The sequence below is a fragment of the Neoarius graeffei genome, chromosome 8 (assembly GCF_027579695.1).
Source record: "Neoarius graeffei isolate fNeoGra1 chromosome 8, fNeoGra1.pri, whole genome shotgun sequence".
In the NCBI taxonomy this organism is placed as follows: domain Eukaryota; kingdom Metazoa; phylum Chordata; class Actinopteri; order Siluriformes; family Ariidae; genus Neoarius; species Neoarius graeffei.
In genome coordinates, this window is record NC_083576.1 from 49,483,637 (window position 1) to 49,499,445 (window position 15,809).

General features: G+C 44.8%; 1 protein-coding gene across 1 annotated transcript in view; it reads right to left on the reverse strand.

The window, feature by feature from the left end:
- arr3b (arrestin 3b, retinal (X-arrestin)) overlaps window positions 1–15,518 on the reverse strand; it is a 34,526-nt gene extending 19,008 nt beyond the window's left edge. Inside the window, 14 exon segments of the mRNA XM_060926723.1 lie at window positions 3,394–3,531; window positions 6,002–6,074; window positions 6,174–6,240; window positions 7,804–7,821; window positions 8,350–8,485; window positions 8,577–8,631; window positions 8,634–8,652; window positions 9,107–9,166; window positions 9,254–9,427; window positions 9,429–9,448; window positions 9,689–9,733; window positions 9,829–9,890; window positions 10,027–10,056; window positions 15,481–15,518. Coding sequence (XP_060782706.1) covers window positions 3,394–3,531; window positions 6,002–6,074; window positions 6,174–6,240; window positions 7,804–7,821; window positions 8,350–8,485; window positions 8,577–8,631; window positions 8,634–8,652; window positions 9,107–9,166; window positions 9,254–9,427; window positions 9,429–9,448; window positions 9,689–9,733; window positions 9,829–9,890; window positions 10,027–10,056; window positions 15,481–15,518 — 935 coding nt within the window.
- Between the last annotated feature and the right edge of the window lie 291 nt (window positions 15,519–15,809).

Sequence of the window (15,809 nt, forward strand, 5' to 3'; positions counted from 1 at the left end):
GTAATAGTTACAAGGAGTGTGCAACATTCAGTAGAGACTATTGGCATTTAGGTGTGAGAGACAGACTGTTTTGTCCAGCTGTTTATTTGACCTATGTGTCACCCAGAATATCAGGAATATTTTAAGAGATCACAATGGGCGGGGTATTATAAGATGATGAATGTAAGTATAGCTCTGATGCTTGTAGAAATTCCACAAAATTATATAATAAAGTGGAACATTATATATGAGTGTTTTAACAAATCATGAGGTACTCATGACACGGGAGAATTTCATGGTAATTGTGAGGTAATATGGCAGTTAGAGTTTGCCTGGTCATGGAATGGAGACATCCCTATGAGGGCCTCAAACCAAGCAGCTGGGACTTGGCAGTATAGCCCCTTCGGACATAATGTGTACAATTGTACACATGAAGTTCCATAGCATTTTTCCTTGTGTCTGAAGGGGGTAGAAAAAATGTAGCTCTTCCAGAAGAAGACTGTGAAAGACAGAACTGTTTTTTAAACATCCCCATATGGAGCAGACCAAAGTAGTAGCAGATTTTTACTGGTTGTATGGGGGTAGGAAACTTAGAGCAATTCTGCCAATAGATTGGAAGGGAATTTGTGCAAGAGTCAGAGCTGTACAGAGGGTTTCAGTTCTCAACTGGGAAAAGGATTCAGATGAGTTGACTGAGACTAAGCCAAGGAGATGAAAGAGAGACTATAAACCAAATCCTAAAGTTTATTTGGATACAATAGGCCAGCCAAGGTGTATTCCAGAGGAATTAAAGGCCAGAAGTGAGATTTTAGCATGACTTGAGTCTATCTTTGTATGGCCTACCATTAATAAGAATGTAGAGTGGATTAATTACATTTACTATAACCAACAGAGCTTCATTAATTACACCGATTTTGCCCTTAGTGCATTGGGAGAACAATTAGATGCTACTAGCAGGATGACATGGCAAAATAGACAAGCTTTAGATTGGTTGTTAGCTGAAAAAGAGGAATGTGTGTCATGTTTGGGGATCAATGTTGTACATACCTAATAATATAGCTCCAGGAGGTTCATTCACAGAAGCCATGACTAAGTTACATAACTTAAGGACTGAGGTGACAGAGAATGCAGGACGTGACTGACATGCTTGGGACTGGTTCGATGTGACATTGGGGAAATGGGGAGCTGTGCTAGCAAAAATGGGGATAACAGTTTTGACCACTTTAATTGCATTGGGTTTAGTCGTGGGATGTGTAATACCTGCTTTTAAGTCACATGTGACCAGGACCATAAATAAGATTGTGTCTGGACAAATGTCTGTTTTGCCCATATTGGAGGCAGATAGGTTATTGGGGGATGAAGTGTCTGGAGATTTGAGTGACCATGACTCTGATGATATGTATTCTGATTGTTCTCAATCAAAGGGAAGAAGGAGAGTCTCAGTTAGAAGATGATGTTCATGTGACAATGTATTCATGAAATCTTGTCATGTGGTAATGTGGAAGTAATATCTGAATGTATTTTTGTATTGCTTAAATTTAAATGCTAGTTCTAGTATTTGTAGTATTTCTAGGATTTTAGTTTTAGAATTGTAAAGGTCAGCTGGGGGTGCTGCTGATCCCAGATACTGATTACATTATCGTGTATGATATTACAGGTAGTGTGGGGAATTTTGTCCTCTAATTGATCTGAAAAGAAAATGGAGGTTTTTGCCCACACCTCGTGAATGAGTGTCCCTCTCTGACCTTGAGTTAGGTATTTTTGGATATTGATGTATTATGTTATAACTGATGATTTTGTGTTGACATGAAAAGTTGTGACTCAGAGACTTTTGATGCTGTGGGACTTGTTCAAAGAAGCCTGAGTAATCTTTGGAGACAAAGTGTGTTCGTGTATTGATGAGTGGAGCTCAGATGAAGTGCTAGTAACCTCTCTGGGTTCCCAACTGTCCCTCTACATGGCACAAAGTTACATGGGACAGAAGGGTACCTGGAAGACCAAGAGGAAGTAACAACTCATGAAAGATGGGACTGATTTGATTGAGTGCTTTCTGCGACTGGAAATCGACTGGATATCGACTGGATGGACTCAATATTCTTATTATTTTTTTTTTTTTTTTTAGTTTACACACTATATTAGTGCACTGACTTTGTATTACCTATGCACACTTTTTGGGGGGGGGGCTTTTTTCACCTTTATTGGATAGGACAGTGTAGAGACAGGAAATGAGCGGGAGAGAGAGACGGGGAGGGATCGGGAAATGACCTCGGGCCGCGGAAATGTAGGATTATTTTATACCTCAAATGGCAATTGTCATTTGGGTGAAACCCTCGAGTACTAACCCAGTGACAATGTGGCTAGCCACCAAAGACCTTCAGAACTGGGCTGCAGAAAGCTAAGGCCCCATTACACCGGACCCTACAAAATCCTAAAAAAAATCAATGAAGTCACCCACCGCCTAGAGTTACCCTGTCACAGTTGTATCTCAACCTCCTTCCATGTTTCTTTTTAAAGATTTTTTTGGGGCTTTTTTCACCTTTATTGGATAGGACAGTGTAGAGACAGGAAATGAGCGGGAGAGAGAGATGGGGAGGGATCAGGAAATGACCTCGGGTTGGAATCGAACCCAGGTCCCCGGATTTATGGTATGGCGCCTTATCCACCTGAGCCTCAACTTTCTTGCTGTGAGGTGACAGTGCTAACCACTACACCACCGTGCCACCCAAATCCTCGACCCTATGTTCACCAGGGAGTTCCATGCCACACACCTGACAAACCTGTCCCTGTCCCAGAGGCCACCCTTGCACTCGTTCCACTCCCAGATGGAGCTCACTGGGGGGGCTCTGTCATATCTACTGCCCGATCTGTCACCTGCATGTTCATTTACTGCACAACACCCCTTGTACTAGAACTCTCATCATGCTTTGCATCACTCCCTGTTACCTGAATACTAATTATGGACATCTGTTGTCAATCCCCCCCCCCCAAACTACTTAAGGACTCTGCACTCAGACGACAAACTTTCCGAAGTATTGCTCTGGTTCATGCTGTTCATTACCAAGCCATTGTTTGTTTGCCATTTTCGTGCATGAGCTGTGCTGGTTCATTGATATTGCCTTTTGGATTATCCTGTTTATGTCTGTTTGCACATCACTTGAACTCTAGCTGTTTGTTGACTATACCTCTGCTCATTGTTTTGGATTTGTTTGCCTTGTCAAACTTTTATTAAAACACCATTTATCTGCACTTGCATCCTCTCATTCCATGCCTGATGTTTGTGACATTCTGGAAATGGGGTTTGTATTATGAAGTCCTTTTTCTTATATACAGTGTATTGTAAAATATTTGCATTTTGTGAGATCATGTTTAGCTAAGACATAAAGGGCTCTTGGATTAAGATGGGCCTTTACTCACATTGTGGATGATGCAAGGTTTGTGTCTTCATCTTTTAGTCTGCCGTCCACTGCCAGACCATGTTTCTTTTTGTTGTTGGCCAGTAGAGGAGTGACTATGTATTCCTTCTCAAATGTGGTTTGACCATTTACTTGATCCCTGATGGATGAAAAAAACATAATGATTAATGCATATTTTTGTACATACTAATGGGTGATCAATTAAAGAAAAAGATGGAACTGTTAAAGGTCACACTGTTATGCTGTGGGGACATTTTGCAGGCATGATTTGGGTCCACTTGTCTCTGCTTGTCCTCTTATGGTGATGATACACGGGGCAACTTTTTGGGCAATGTTGCTGAGCAATGTTGCTGGCAACGGGCAACTAGGTGAGACACAGGGCAACTTTTCAGGGCAACTAACAATGGGCAACAACAGTTAGCAACGGCAGTTTACAGTTAGCTAAAAAAAATCGATGTCTTAATTTTTGCTGTGACCATTTAATCAAGCTATCTGTTGTTTTTTAGAGCTTTGGTGAGGTAAATTCCTCCATATAGAATATTAAAATAACAACTTACCGGCGTAAAAACAGATGAGGAGTCTCTCCATCTCTTCACTCCACTGACACTGAGCGGCCGCCATATTTGTTTGAAATTTCTGATCCGAACCTCACCGGAGGTCACATGACTCGATACTCACGTTCTGATTGGCTTATCTCAAAAAGTTGCCAGAGATTATCAAAACCATTCAGAAAGAAACAATGTTGCCCAATCTCAATAGAAAAGAGTCAAAACGCAATTGCCCAGCAACATTGCTCGGCAACGTTGCCCAAAAAGTTGCCCCGTGTATCATCACCATCAGAGAGAAGCATCACTGAAAATCAGTACAAAGTTATCCTGACTGACCAGCTTTAACTTATGATGAAACATTTCTATATTTATGGTAATAGTCCCTTCCAGGACAACAATGTACCATTCCATGTCAAGTCAAGTGGGATTTTATTTTCATGCCTCTATACAGCTTTAATACATTGGAACAAAATGTTGTTTTGGGGCGGCACGGTGGTGTAGTGGTTAGCGCTGTCGCCTCACAGCAAGAAGGTCTGGGTTCGAGCCCCGTGGCCGGCGAGGGCCTTTCTGTGTGGAGTTTGCATGTTCTCCCCGTGTCCACGTGGGTTTCCTCTGGGTGCTCCGGTTTCCCCCACAGTCCAAAGACATGCAGGTTAGGTTAACTGGTGACTCTAAACTGACCGTAGGTGTGAATGTGAGTGTGAATGGTTGTCTGTGTCTATGTGTCAGCCCTGTGATGACCTGGCGACTTGTCCAGGGTGTACCCCGCCTTTCGCCCGTAGTCAGCTGGGATAGGCTCCAGCTTGCCTGCGACCCTGTAGAAGGATAAAGTGACTAGAGATAATGAGATGAGAAAATGTTGTTTCTCCAGGACCATGGCGCAACACATCATACAGTAGTACAGTATACCAAACTACATAAAGTGCAATTACACAACAGTGACATATATCCAGAAGGTTTTACTGAATGATTTGGTGGTAGAATCTCTGGCATGACGAATGGCACACTTCTGGCACAACTCATTCATCAGGACAGGTGTGGCAGAGACCCACAATATACAGTATATCAGCCTTTTAAACAAATGTTAATCTTCATCATGGCCTCATTCTCAACACATTTTCAAATCTGCTAATTAGTATTTAGAAGAATTAGAATAGGGTGGAATGGTGGTGCAACAGTGCACATTGATTGAACCCAAGCTGATCACTAGAGGGAGACCTAAGTTTGCTGCATCCCAGATAGAGTTATCAACACCAATACAGTAAGAAAACAGGAGGCATTGAGATTGTCTTTGAATAGATCACAGTCTGGATCTTTTTTCTCTTTGTGAAAGTTTGAAATTTCATCTCATCTCATTATCTCTAGCTGCTTTATCCTGTTCTGTTTTAAGCTGGAGCCTATCCCAGCTGACTACGGGCGAAAGGCGGGGTATACCCTGGACAAGTCGCCAGGTCATCACAGGGCTGACACATAGACACAGACAACCATTCACACTCACATTCACACCTACGGTCAATTTAGAGTCACCAGTTAACCTAACCTGCATGTCTTTGGACTGTGGGGGAAACCAGAGCACCCGGAGGGTGATTCCCCTTTTCAGTGCTTAATTTTTTGGGCTAGTTTTAGGTCTACTGTGTGGTTTTGATATGCATTTTAGCTGGAATCTCTGCTGAAACCTGCCAACCCTGGTGAATGATATTAGCTTTTCTGTGTGCATACTGCGATGAGAAACACACCTACTGTATTAGACACAATTGAACAAACATACATCTAACACCATTCAAAATGAGCTGCTAGACTGTATGCTGGATGATTATATGTTGTTGACTGCCTATTACAGGCTTACTCTAAAAAATCACTATAGTAGACTATAGCACAAGTCAGGTTAGTGACTATGTTGTTATTAATGTTGTCCTGCCCCACCAAAATCTATGGTCATGAGCCACTGCTGCCCAAGACATACTGAAGCTGTTCTGGTGACTCATGGTGACTCGATACTGGTTTTTCTTTTAATTTGTTATCTGCCTATATACAGTACATGTTAGTGTCATCTGGACTCACCGAAATTCCTCACAGAGAACAACTCTGGTGTATTTGTCAGTTGAGTACAGCACAGCATCGACTATCTGGTGAACTGTAAGCGATATGCACCAAAATAATGCAATAAATTATTATGTAATAGTATAGTTTTCCAATTATTTTGCTAATCATATTTCAATGAATCCCATCTTACTAGAAATTTAGATTTTTTGGACCACTTTGTTGGTCTTGTTGTTTATTTTTACTCTGACCTGGATTGGCTCTCCATGGCACGGGCGATTGCTCTAAAACAACGAGGGAGGCTCAGCCTCCTCTAAAAATGACAAAAATCGTGTAGGATGAATTGCGCTAGGCTTATGTTATAGCCGACCTTATAACATTGCTATTTCAGATCCAGAATCATAGAAATATATGTGCTCAACCCAACTACAGTGCGAAATCATTCCGTTATAACTTTCCCCAGTTCACCTAATGTGTGCGTGAGTTTTTCCCCCTCGTGACAGCGCAATGCAGCCCAGCCTCAGTGGACTTCAATGGCATTTGGGAGCTATGTGCTTTTCAATCTCAAAATGCAAGATGATTATTGGACAAATACTGCGAAAACACCCGCCCACGGACTCCCAGCCTCACAGTGGGAGGGACATGGCAAAGCTTTCCGCGAGGAGACTGGTGATTGGTGAAAGTGGCCGGATATTTTCTTTGATTGACAGCTCGTTTCAAATATAGACAGGCAGCGGTGAATTTCAGTTCAGTCCCATGCGGATTCGCAAGTGCTGTGGTGTATTGTAAGAGATCAGCTTACATTTCGATTTCATTCATTACATACGGTTTCTACCAGCTTTTTTAGTTTGTATATATTTTCATTGTAAATAAAGTGTAAATATAGTGTTGTCAAGTTTGCTATCTTAGTTCCAGAAATTTCGTTTATTTGAGTGACTGAACTTGAACTTGAGGGGGCTAGTCAGCTAGCAAGAAAGCTGCGCACGGATGCCAAGCATTGTTGATTTAATTTTGGCGAAGCCATTTGCCAGTCTTCCTTTCGAGGAAAAAATTAAAATTAAAGAGCAAGGTAGACCAACGCCTCAAATTGACTTGGTGAAAAAGGTAGGGAATAATACTCGTTCCTTTCAGCTCTCCTGGTACGAGAAAGTGAATTGGCTAACAGCAAGTGACCCACATCAACAACAGTAAATAGGCTACTTTAGTAATATGTCATGGATGGACCAAAAATATAGAATCTATTTAAAATGTTTATGCTGAGTATATTATATTGGAATATATATTTTTCCGGATATGAATTAAACACAGCTACAATTTGGAAAACATTTTAAACAAAAACACAGTCGAGAACATTTCACACTACAGACCTGGATTAAAAGTGAAGGGTTATCAAAATTGTCAATAAAACATTTCTCAGTCAAAATAAGTAAAATATAGGGAAAGTGTCATTGAATGAAATGTGTGGCACCCAGCTCCATGTTTGGCTCCCCAAGGTCAGTGCTTGTGCCTATTCCAGAACACTCTGCTGTTACTGCTGAGGTTCCTGACAAAGAGCTGCTTTCAATAATGATCAATTTTTAAACAACATGCCACAATTTTCAAATATAAAATGTTAAAATATACCCCCCCAACACCACCATCATGTATATTGGACAGTAGGCTAATGGGCCAAAAGAACCTGTTATTTCACAGTTTGTGACCCTGCCAACAATCAGCCAGATCAGAGGCAAGAGTATGGGCAAAATTGATGTCTTTTTTCTTTTAAAATCTGGAAATATCGTAACCGACCAGCCTCCCCTGTTTGAAAGACTACCAGCCGCCACTGCTCCATGGTAATAAACCTGGAAAACAGTTTTTGAAGATTTGGACGGTCATCTTTACCTATTTTTGAACTGGAAAAAAACCCATCTGGAATTCATCTCATCTCATCTCATCTCATCTCATCTCATCTCATCTCATTATCTGTAGCCGCTTTATCCTGTTCTACAGGGTCGCAGGCAAGCTGGAGCCTATCCCAGCTGACTACGGGCGAAAGGCGGGGTACACCCTGGACAAGTCGCCAGGTCATCACAGGGCTGACACATAGACACAGACAACCATTCGCACCCACATTCACACCTACGGTCAATTTAGAGTCACCAGTTAACCTAACCTGCATGTCTTTGGACTGTGGGGGAAACCGGAGCACCCGGAGGAAACCCATGCGGACACGGGGAGAACATGCAAACTCCACACAGAAAGGCCCTCGCCGGCCATGGGGCTCAAACCCGGACCTTCTTGCTGTGAGGCGACAGCGCTAACCACTACACCACCGTGCCGCCCTCCATCTGGAATTACATTTGATAATAGTATCCATATCATCTAGATACCTCTTTCTCTATGGAGACCATCAGGTGGATCATTTTTCCTGAAAGCATGAATAGCTTGTAGATCTTCACTTCAGGCCCAGGTAGCAACTTGTCTAGTGCATACTGGATTTTACAAATGCTCAACTGACAAGTGTCCCTATAAAGCAGACAAGACTGGAAAATGAACCCAAACATAAATCATCCATGATCCTTAGTTATTGCTGAAGATAAATTAGGCCTATACACACTTCTTGTCAATTTTCTCATCTGGATCATCAGCCTCGTTGGCAATGTAGGCTTTATTTTAAACTCAACACCACAAGCCTGGGGCGGCACGGTGGTGTAGTGGTTAGTGCTGTCACCTCACAGCAAGAAGGTCTGGGTTTGAGCCCCGTGGCCGGCGAGGGCCTTTCTGTGTGGAGTTTGCATGTTGTCCGCGTGGGCTTTCTCCGGGTGCTCCGGTTTCCCCCACAGTCCAAAGACATGCAGGTTAGGTTAACTGGTTGACCATAGGTGTGAATGTGATGGTGATGACCTGGCGACTTGTCCAGGGTGTACCCTGCCTTTCGCCCGTAGTCAGCTGGGATAGGCTCCAGCTTGCCTGTGACCCTGTAGAACAGGATAAAGGAACTAGAGATGACCACAAGCCTGCAATAGTAATAAAAAGATTATATGGAATTATAAGGAAAGAAATTAAAAGATCTTTTGTGTATACAGTAGTAGAGAGAGAGAGTATCTTGGGCGATAGGGGAGGTAAAGGAGGAAAGGGGCACAGTACCTTGCCTTTGTCCCATGTTGCTGACAGAAGAAATACAGAGCATGGCAGATTTGTTGGACTCTTAGAAAGCAAGGAACACAGAATTCATGATTTCAGGGGAGTTGTGAAAGACTCTTGATGTACACAGCACTGTACAGATTAACATACATTAAAAGTGAAGGGGTGTGCTCCCTCCCCTGCATTCTTCATGAGTGCATCCTGCAAAGGTGTGTTAACTGGTTTGTCTTCAACAGGTGGAGGATAAATTTGAATGTGCTGAATCCAAATGTCTTTGCAGAAGATCAAACCAATTGCATCCCCATCATTCCCATAGTCAAAAAAAACAAACCAGCTCCACAAACACTACAACAAAGAAGAAATCATTTAATCACAAACTTTAGTTCACTATTTAAGTCATAGTGCTTCTGCTATTTTAATTTATGCATGTTATTTACAGTGTTTTAAAGCCATGGTTTGACACTTTGTATACATCTGTAAATTTATTACAAACAGTCCCTGGTTTGCCTACTGCCCCTATGCTAGGCTGTGTTAAAGGATATTCTTAGTTCCCAAAACTTGGATTCAGGTGTGGGTTCTAGATACCCTTTCTTCCATCAAGTTCCGATGTGTCCACCTTAAGCACCCCATCTGTAAATAAAAATTTCACATTTTTTAAAAACATACTCATGTCTTGAAAGATATTTTGATATTTACATTGTTCAGTACATTCTATAAGACCTTACCCACAATATCAACATGGTCCACATGATCCACAAAGTCTCTTTTCCCCAAATAAAGACATATCTGAAATTAGATGATTCATTAGGCTGCTACTCAAACATGAAAACCTGTGTTTTGAATCTTAAAAAAAAAAAAAGCCACATTGTGTTATGAACACCTGTGGAGGCAGTTGTTGTCCATTGAATATGGGAAACTTTTCCGAGCCATTTTTACTGTTCTTCATATAAGGACTGATAAAAAGAATAATTGGATATGCTATAAAATTATATCTTTGTAAGCCCCTATTCTACATTGCTTAACTCAGCATGATTTATACTTATGGTATCATGGTTTTTAAAGGATCAATTATAATTTTGTTTATTTTGTATACCTAAAACCAATTTAGTAAAATACGCTTTTATATAGTTTTTCAGCTATAGTACTGAGATAATTGTAAATGTACACAGTACACTGATATTACCCTATATTTCTAACAAAGAATAGCCTAAGTTCAAATTATAGCATAGCACTTGCTGCTTTTTAAAAAAGTGAACAGCTAGACACATACATTAAGCTTTGCATTATTACCTTTACTTTTATTAATTATAACAGAAGGTAAATATTAAGAAGTATACAATAAAATCCATAAATATTTGGACTTTGACAAAATTCCTGTCTGTCGCCCCCTCCTAGAACTGCCACCTTATTGTGGTGGAGGGGTTTGTGTGCTTGAATGATCCTAGGAGCTATGTTGTCAGGGGCATTACGCCCCTGTTAGGGTCTCCCAAGGCAGACAGGTCCTAGGGGACAGGCCAGACCAAGAGCAGTTCATCAAAACCCCTTATGAAGAATAATCAATCAAGGGCCGTGATGTTGCCCGGTATGGCGCAGCCAGGGCCCCACCCTGGAGCCAGGCCTGGGGTTGGGGCTCGTATGCGAGCACTTGGTGGCCGGGCCTTTGCCCACGGGGCCCGGCCGGGCTCAGCCTGAAGTGGTGACGTGGGCCCGATCTCCTGTGGGTTCACTACCCACAGAGGTAGCCGTAAGGGGCTGGTGCAGTGTGGATTGGGCGGCAGTTGAAGGCAGGGGCCTCGATGACCTGATCCCCGGACACAGCGGCTAGCTGTTGGGACATGGAATGTCACTTTGCTGGGGGGGAAAGAGCCTGAGCTTGTGCGGGAGGTTGTGAGGTACCGGCTAGAGATAGTCAGGCTCACCTCCACGCACATCTTGGGCTCCGGAACCCAGCTCCTCGAGATGGGCTGGACTCTCCACTTCTCTGGAGTCGCCCATGGTGAACGGCGGCAGGCTGGTGTGGGCTTGCTTATAGCTCCCCAGCTCAGCCACCATGTGTTGGAGTTTACCCCAGTGAACGAGAGGGTCGCCTCTCTGCACCTTCGGACTGGGGAGAGGGCTGTTGCTGTTGTTTGTGCCTACGGGCCGAATAGCAGTATAGAGTATCCGGCCTTCTTGGAGTCCCTGGGAGAGGTACTGAGAGGTGCTCAGACTGAGGACTCCATTGTTCTACTGGGGGACTTCAACGCTCACATGGGCGACGACAGTGACACCTGGAGGGGCATGATTGGGAGGAACGGCCTCCCTGATCTGAACCCGAGTGGTGTTTTGTTATTGGACTTCTGTGCTAGTCACAGTTTGTCCATAATGAACACCATGTTCAAGCATAGGGGTGTCCATAAGTGCACATGGCACCAGGACACCTTAGGTCAGAGGTCGATGATCGACTTTGTTGTCGTTTCATCAGATCTCCGGCCCTATGTCTTGGACACTCGGGTGAAGAGAGGGGCTGAGCTGTCAACTGATCACCACCTGGTGGTGAGTTGGATCCGCTGGCGGAGGAGGAAGCCGGACAGACCTGGCAGGCCCAAACGTATGGTGAGCGTCTGCTGGGAATGTCTGGGTGAGCACTCTGTCAGGGAGGTCTTTAACTCCCACCTCCAGGAGAGCTTCTCCCAGCTTCCGAGGGAGGTGGGGGACATTGAGTCTGAGTGAACCATGTTCTCTACCTCCATTGTAGACGTGGCTGTTTGGGGCTGTTGCCGCAAGGTCTCCGGTGCCTGTCATGGCGGCAATCCCCGAACCCGGTGGTGGACACCGAAAGTAAGGGATGCCGTCAAGCTGAAGGAGTCCTATTGGGCCATGTTGGCCTCCGGGACTCCTGAGGCAGCTGACGGGTATCGGCAGACCAGGCGTGCCGCAGCTCAGGCAGTTGCAGAGGCAAAAACTCGGAACTGGGAGGAGTTCAGTGAGGCCATGGAGGAGGACTATCGGTTGGCCTCAAAGAAATTCTGGCAAACGGTCCGGCACCTCAGGAGGGGGAAGCAGTACTCTGCCAACACTGTTTACAGTGCGGGAGGGAAGCTGTTGACTTCGACTGGGGACATTGTCGGGCGGTGGAAGGAATACTTCGAGGATCTCCTCAATCCCACAGTCACATCTTCCATTGAGGAAGCAGAGACTGATGACTCAGGGGCGGACTCGTCCATTACCCAAGCCGAAGTCACTGAGGTGGTTAGCAAGCTCCTTGTTGGCAAGGCACCAGGGGTGGACGAGATCTGCCCCGAGTATCTCAAGTCTCTGGATGTTGTGGGGCTGGCTTGGCTGACACGCCTCTGCAACATCGCGTGGCGGTCAGGGACAGTGCCTCTGGAGTGGCAGACTGGGGTGGTGGTCCCTCTTTTTAAGAAAGGGGACCGGAGAGTGTGCTCCAATTTTAGGGGAATCACACTTCTCAGCCTCCCAGGGAAGGTTTACTCCAGGGTACTGGAGAGGAGAATTCGGCCGATAGTCGAACCTCGGATCCAGGAGGAACAATGCGGTTTTCGTCCTGGTCGCGGAACACTGGACCAGCTCTATACCCTTCATAGGGTGCTCGAGGGTTCATGGGAGTTTGCCCAACCAGTCCACATGTGCTTTGTGGATCTGGAGAAGGTATTTGACCGTGTCCCTCGTGATATTCTGTTGGGAGTGCTTTGGGAGTATGGGGTTCGGGGCCCTTTGCTAAGGGCTGTCCGGCCCCTGTACGAACGGAGCAGGAGTCTGGTTCGCATTGCCGGCAGTAAGTCAGACCTGTTCCCAGTGCATGTTGGACTCCGGCAGGGCTGCCCTTTGTCACCGGTTCTGTTCATAATTTTTATGGACAGAATTTCTAGGCACAGCCAGGGGCCGGAAGGAATCCTGTTTAGGAACCACAGGATTTCATCTCTGCTTTTTGCAGATGATGTTATCCTGTTGGCTTCTGCAAACCAGGACCTTCAGCATGCACTGGGGTGGTTTGCAGTTGAGTGTGAAGCGGCTGGGATGAGAATCAGCACCTCCAAGTCCGAGGCCATGGTTCTCAACCGGAAAAGGGTGGCTTGCCCTCTCCAGGTTGGTGGACAAGCCCTGCCTCAAGTGGAGGAGTTTAAGTATCTCGGGATCTTGTTCACGAGTGAGGGAAGGATAGAGCGTGAGATCGACAGGCGGATTGGTGCGGCCTCCGCAGTGATGCGGTTGCTTTACCGGTCCGTCGTGGTGAAGAAGGAGCTGAGCCAAAAGGCGAAGCTCTCAATTTACCGGTCTATCTATGTTCTGACTCTCACCTATGGTCATGAGCTTTGGGTAATGACCGAAAGAACAAGATCACGGATACAAGTGGCTGAAATGAGTTTCCTTCGCAGGGTGGCTGGGTGCTCCCTTAGAGATAGGGTGAGAAGTACAGTCACTCGGGAGGAGCTCAGAGTAGAGCCGCTGCTCCTGCACATCGAGAGGAATCAGCTGAGGTGGCTCGGGCATCTCTTTTGGATGCCTCCTGGATGCCTCCCTGGGGAGGTGTTCCAGGCATGTCCCCCTGGGAGGAGGCCCCGGGGAAGACCCAGGACACGCTGGAGGGACTATGTCTCTCGGCTGGCCTGGGAATGCCTCGGTGTTCTTCCTGAGGAGCTGGCTGAGGTGTCTGGGGAAAGGGAAGTTTGGGCTTCCATGCTCAGACTGCTGCCTCTGCGACCCGGCCCCGGATAAGTGGAAGAAGACGAGACGAGACGAGACTGTCTGTCGCATGATATTGGAGTTGAAAACTAAGAATATGAGCTTAAAGACCTGCTTTAATTTGAGGGTATTTACAGGCAAATTGGGCAAACAGTGTCAGAATTGCAGCACTTTTTATATTTCAAGCAACCAAAAGTAATTAGGCAGTTGGATACTCAACTGTTCCATGCCCAGCTGTGTTATTCCCTCATTGTTTCACTCATAAGTAAGCAAATAAAATGTTTATAATTCATTTAAATTCTGACATTTGCATTTGGAATCTGTTGTTGTTAACTCTCAATATGAAGTCCACATGTGAACTGAAAGTATAGACAAATAAACTATGTGATACATCTCATCTCATTATCTCTAGCCGCTTTATCCTTCTACAGGGTCGCAGGCAAGCTGGAGCCTATCCCAGCTGACTATGGGTGAAAGGCGGGGTACACCCTGGACAAGTCGCCAGGTCATCACAGGGCCGACACATAGACACAGACAACCATTCACACTCACATTCACACCTACGGTCAATTTAGAGTCACCAGTTAACCTAACCTGCATGTCTTTGGACTGTGGGGGAAACCGGCGCACCCGGAGGAAACCCACACGGACACGGGGAGAACATGCAAACTCCACACAGAAAGGCCCTCGCTGGCTCCGGGGCTCGAACCCAGGACCTTCTTGCTGTGAGGCGACAGCGCTAACCACTACACCACCGTGCCGCCACTATGTGATGCATCTTTAAAAAAATGCACTGGTCTACTCAGGAGCACCAAAAGACCTGGAAGGCCACAGAAAACAATTGTGGTGAATAACAGAATAATTATTTTCCTGGGAAATATAAACAACAACAACAACAAAGCAACCTTCCAGACCTTTAAACCCTGTCCAGATCAAGTAATAGGCATATCTGTGTTAAAGTGCATATCCTGGACCAATTTCTGTTTTTTTTATATATGAAAGTATGTCCCTTTACACACTCATCCAGAAGGGTAATTTTGCACAAGGCCATCTGTCTACAGCAGAAAAAAAAAATAACAAAACATGTCTGGAAAAATCCCAAGGGAGTCTGGAGCCAGATTCGTGACATCACCTGCGGAAGCGCCAGCAGGCTGCGAGAGCTTGCACGGTTTCAGTGCACAGCCTGTGTAGACCAAGTTTAGCAGCTAGCAATTTTGCATTGAAATATGGAATTGTCACCTGAGCGCAATGTTACTTCACCTATGGATGAAGAATATAATGAGATGTCAGAATTGGGGCTTCATCTGTTTGGATTTGATGATGATTCAAGTAGTGAAGACAACGGAGACAACACCAGGGATGTAAATAATACGGTCGTTTTCTCATAAACAAACCAGCGCTGACATAGGATTCAGAAGGAGGCGTCCCGCACGTGATGTCACGAAAATCAATGTTTGCTGGGAAATCCAAATGCCAAGTTTTTTCAGAGGCAGACCAATTCGCCTCAAATGGCTTCATTTCAACTGAATTTTTCTGGTATTGCGCAAGGTAAAAAAATTGCACAAAATGCAAAATGTGACAGACATTTGACCAAAGTTTAATATAAAATAGGAGAATTACATTGATCTCACTCCTGAATTTACCCGTAATATGCACTTTAAAGTCAACAACTGTCATGCTTCCGGGCTCACCCTCCGTCTGCCTCAACCCTCAGGACTCCATTTACCATAATCCCCCTCACACACCAGTTACTACCACGTGCACTCTGTCAACCAATCCGGAACCACTTTGTAGAAGTGGTTCACCTGAATTCTAATCACCATCAATTGTACCTTTTGTTTGTGTCTGTATTTATACCCCTTTGTCTGTCTTGTCCTTTGTGCAGTATTGTCTTCACTTCTCGTAAGCCTGCTGAGCATTATAATATCAATTGTTTCTCTGTGTATGACCCGTTTTGCCTAGCCCTTGTGTTTTGATTGCCCGTCTCTCTTGATTCCCGGTTTCTCGATTATTGCCTGTT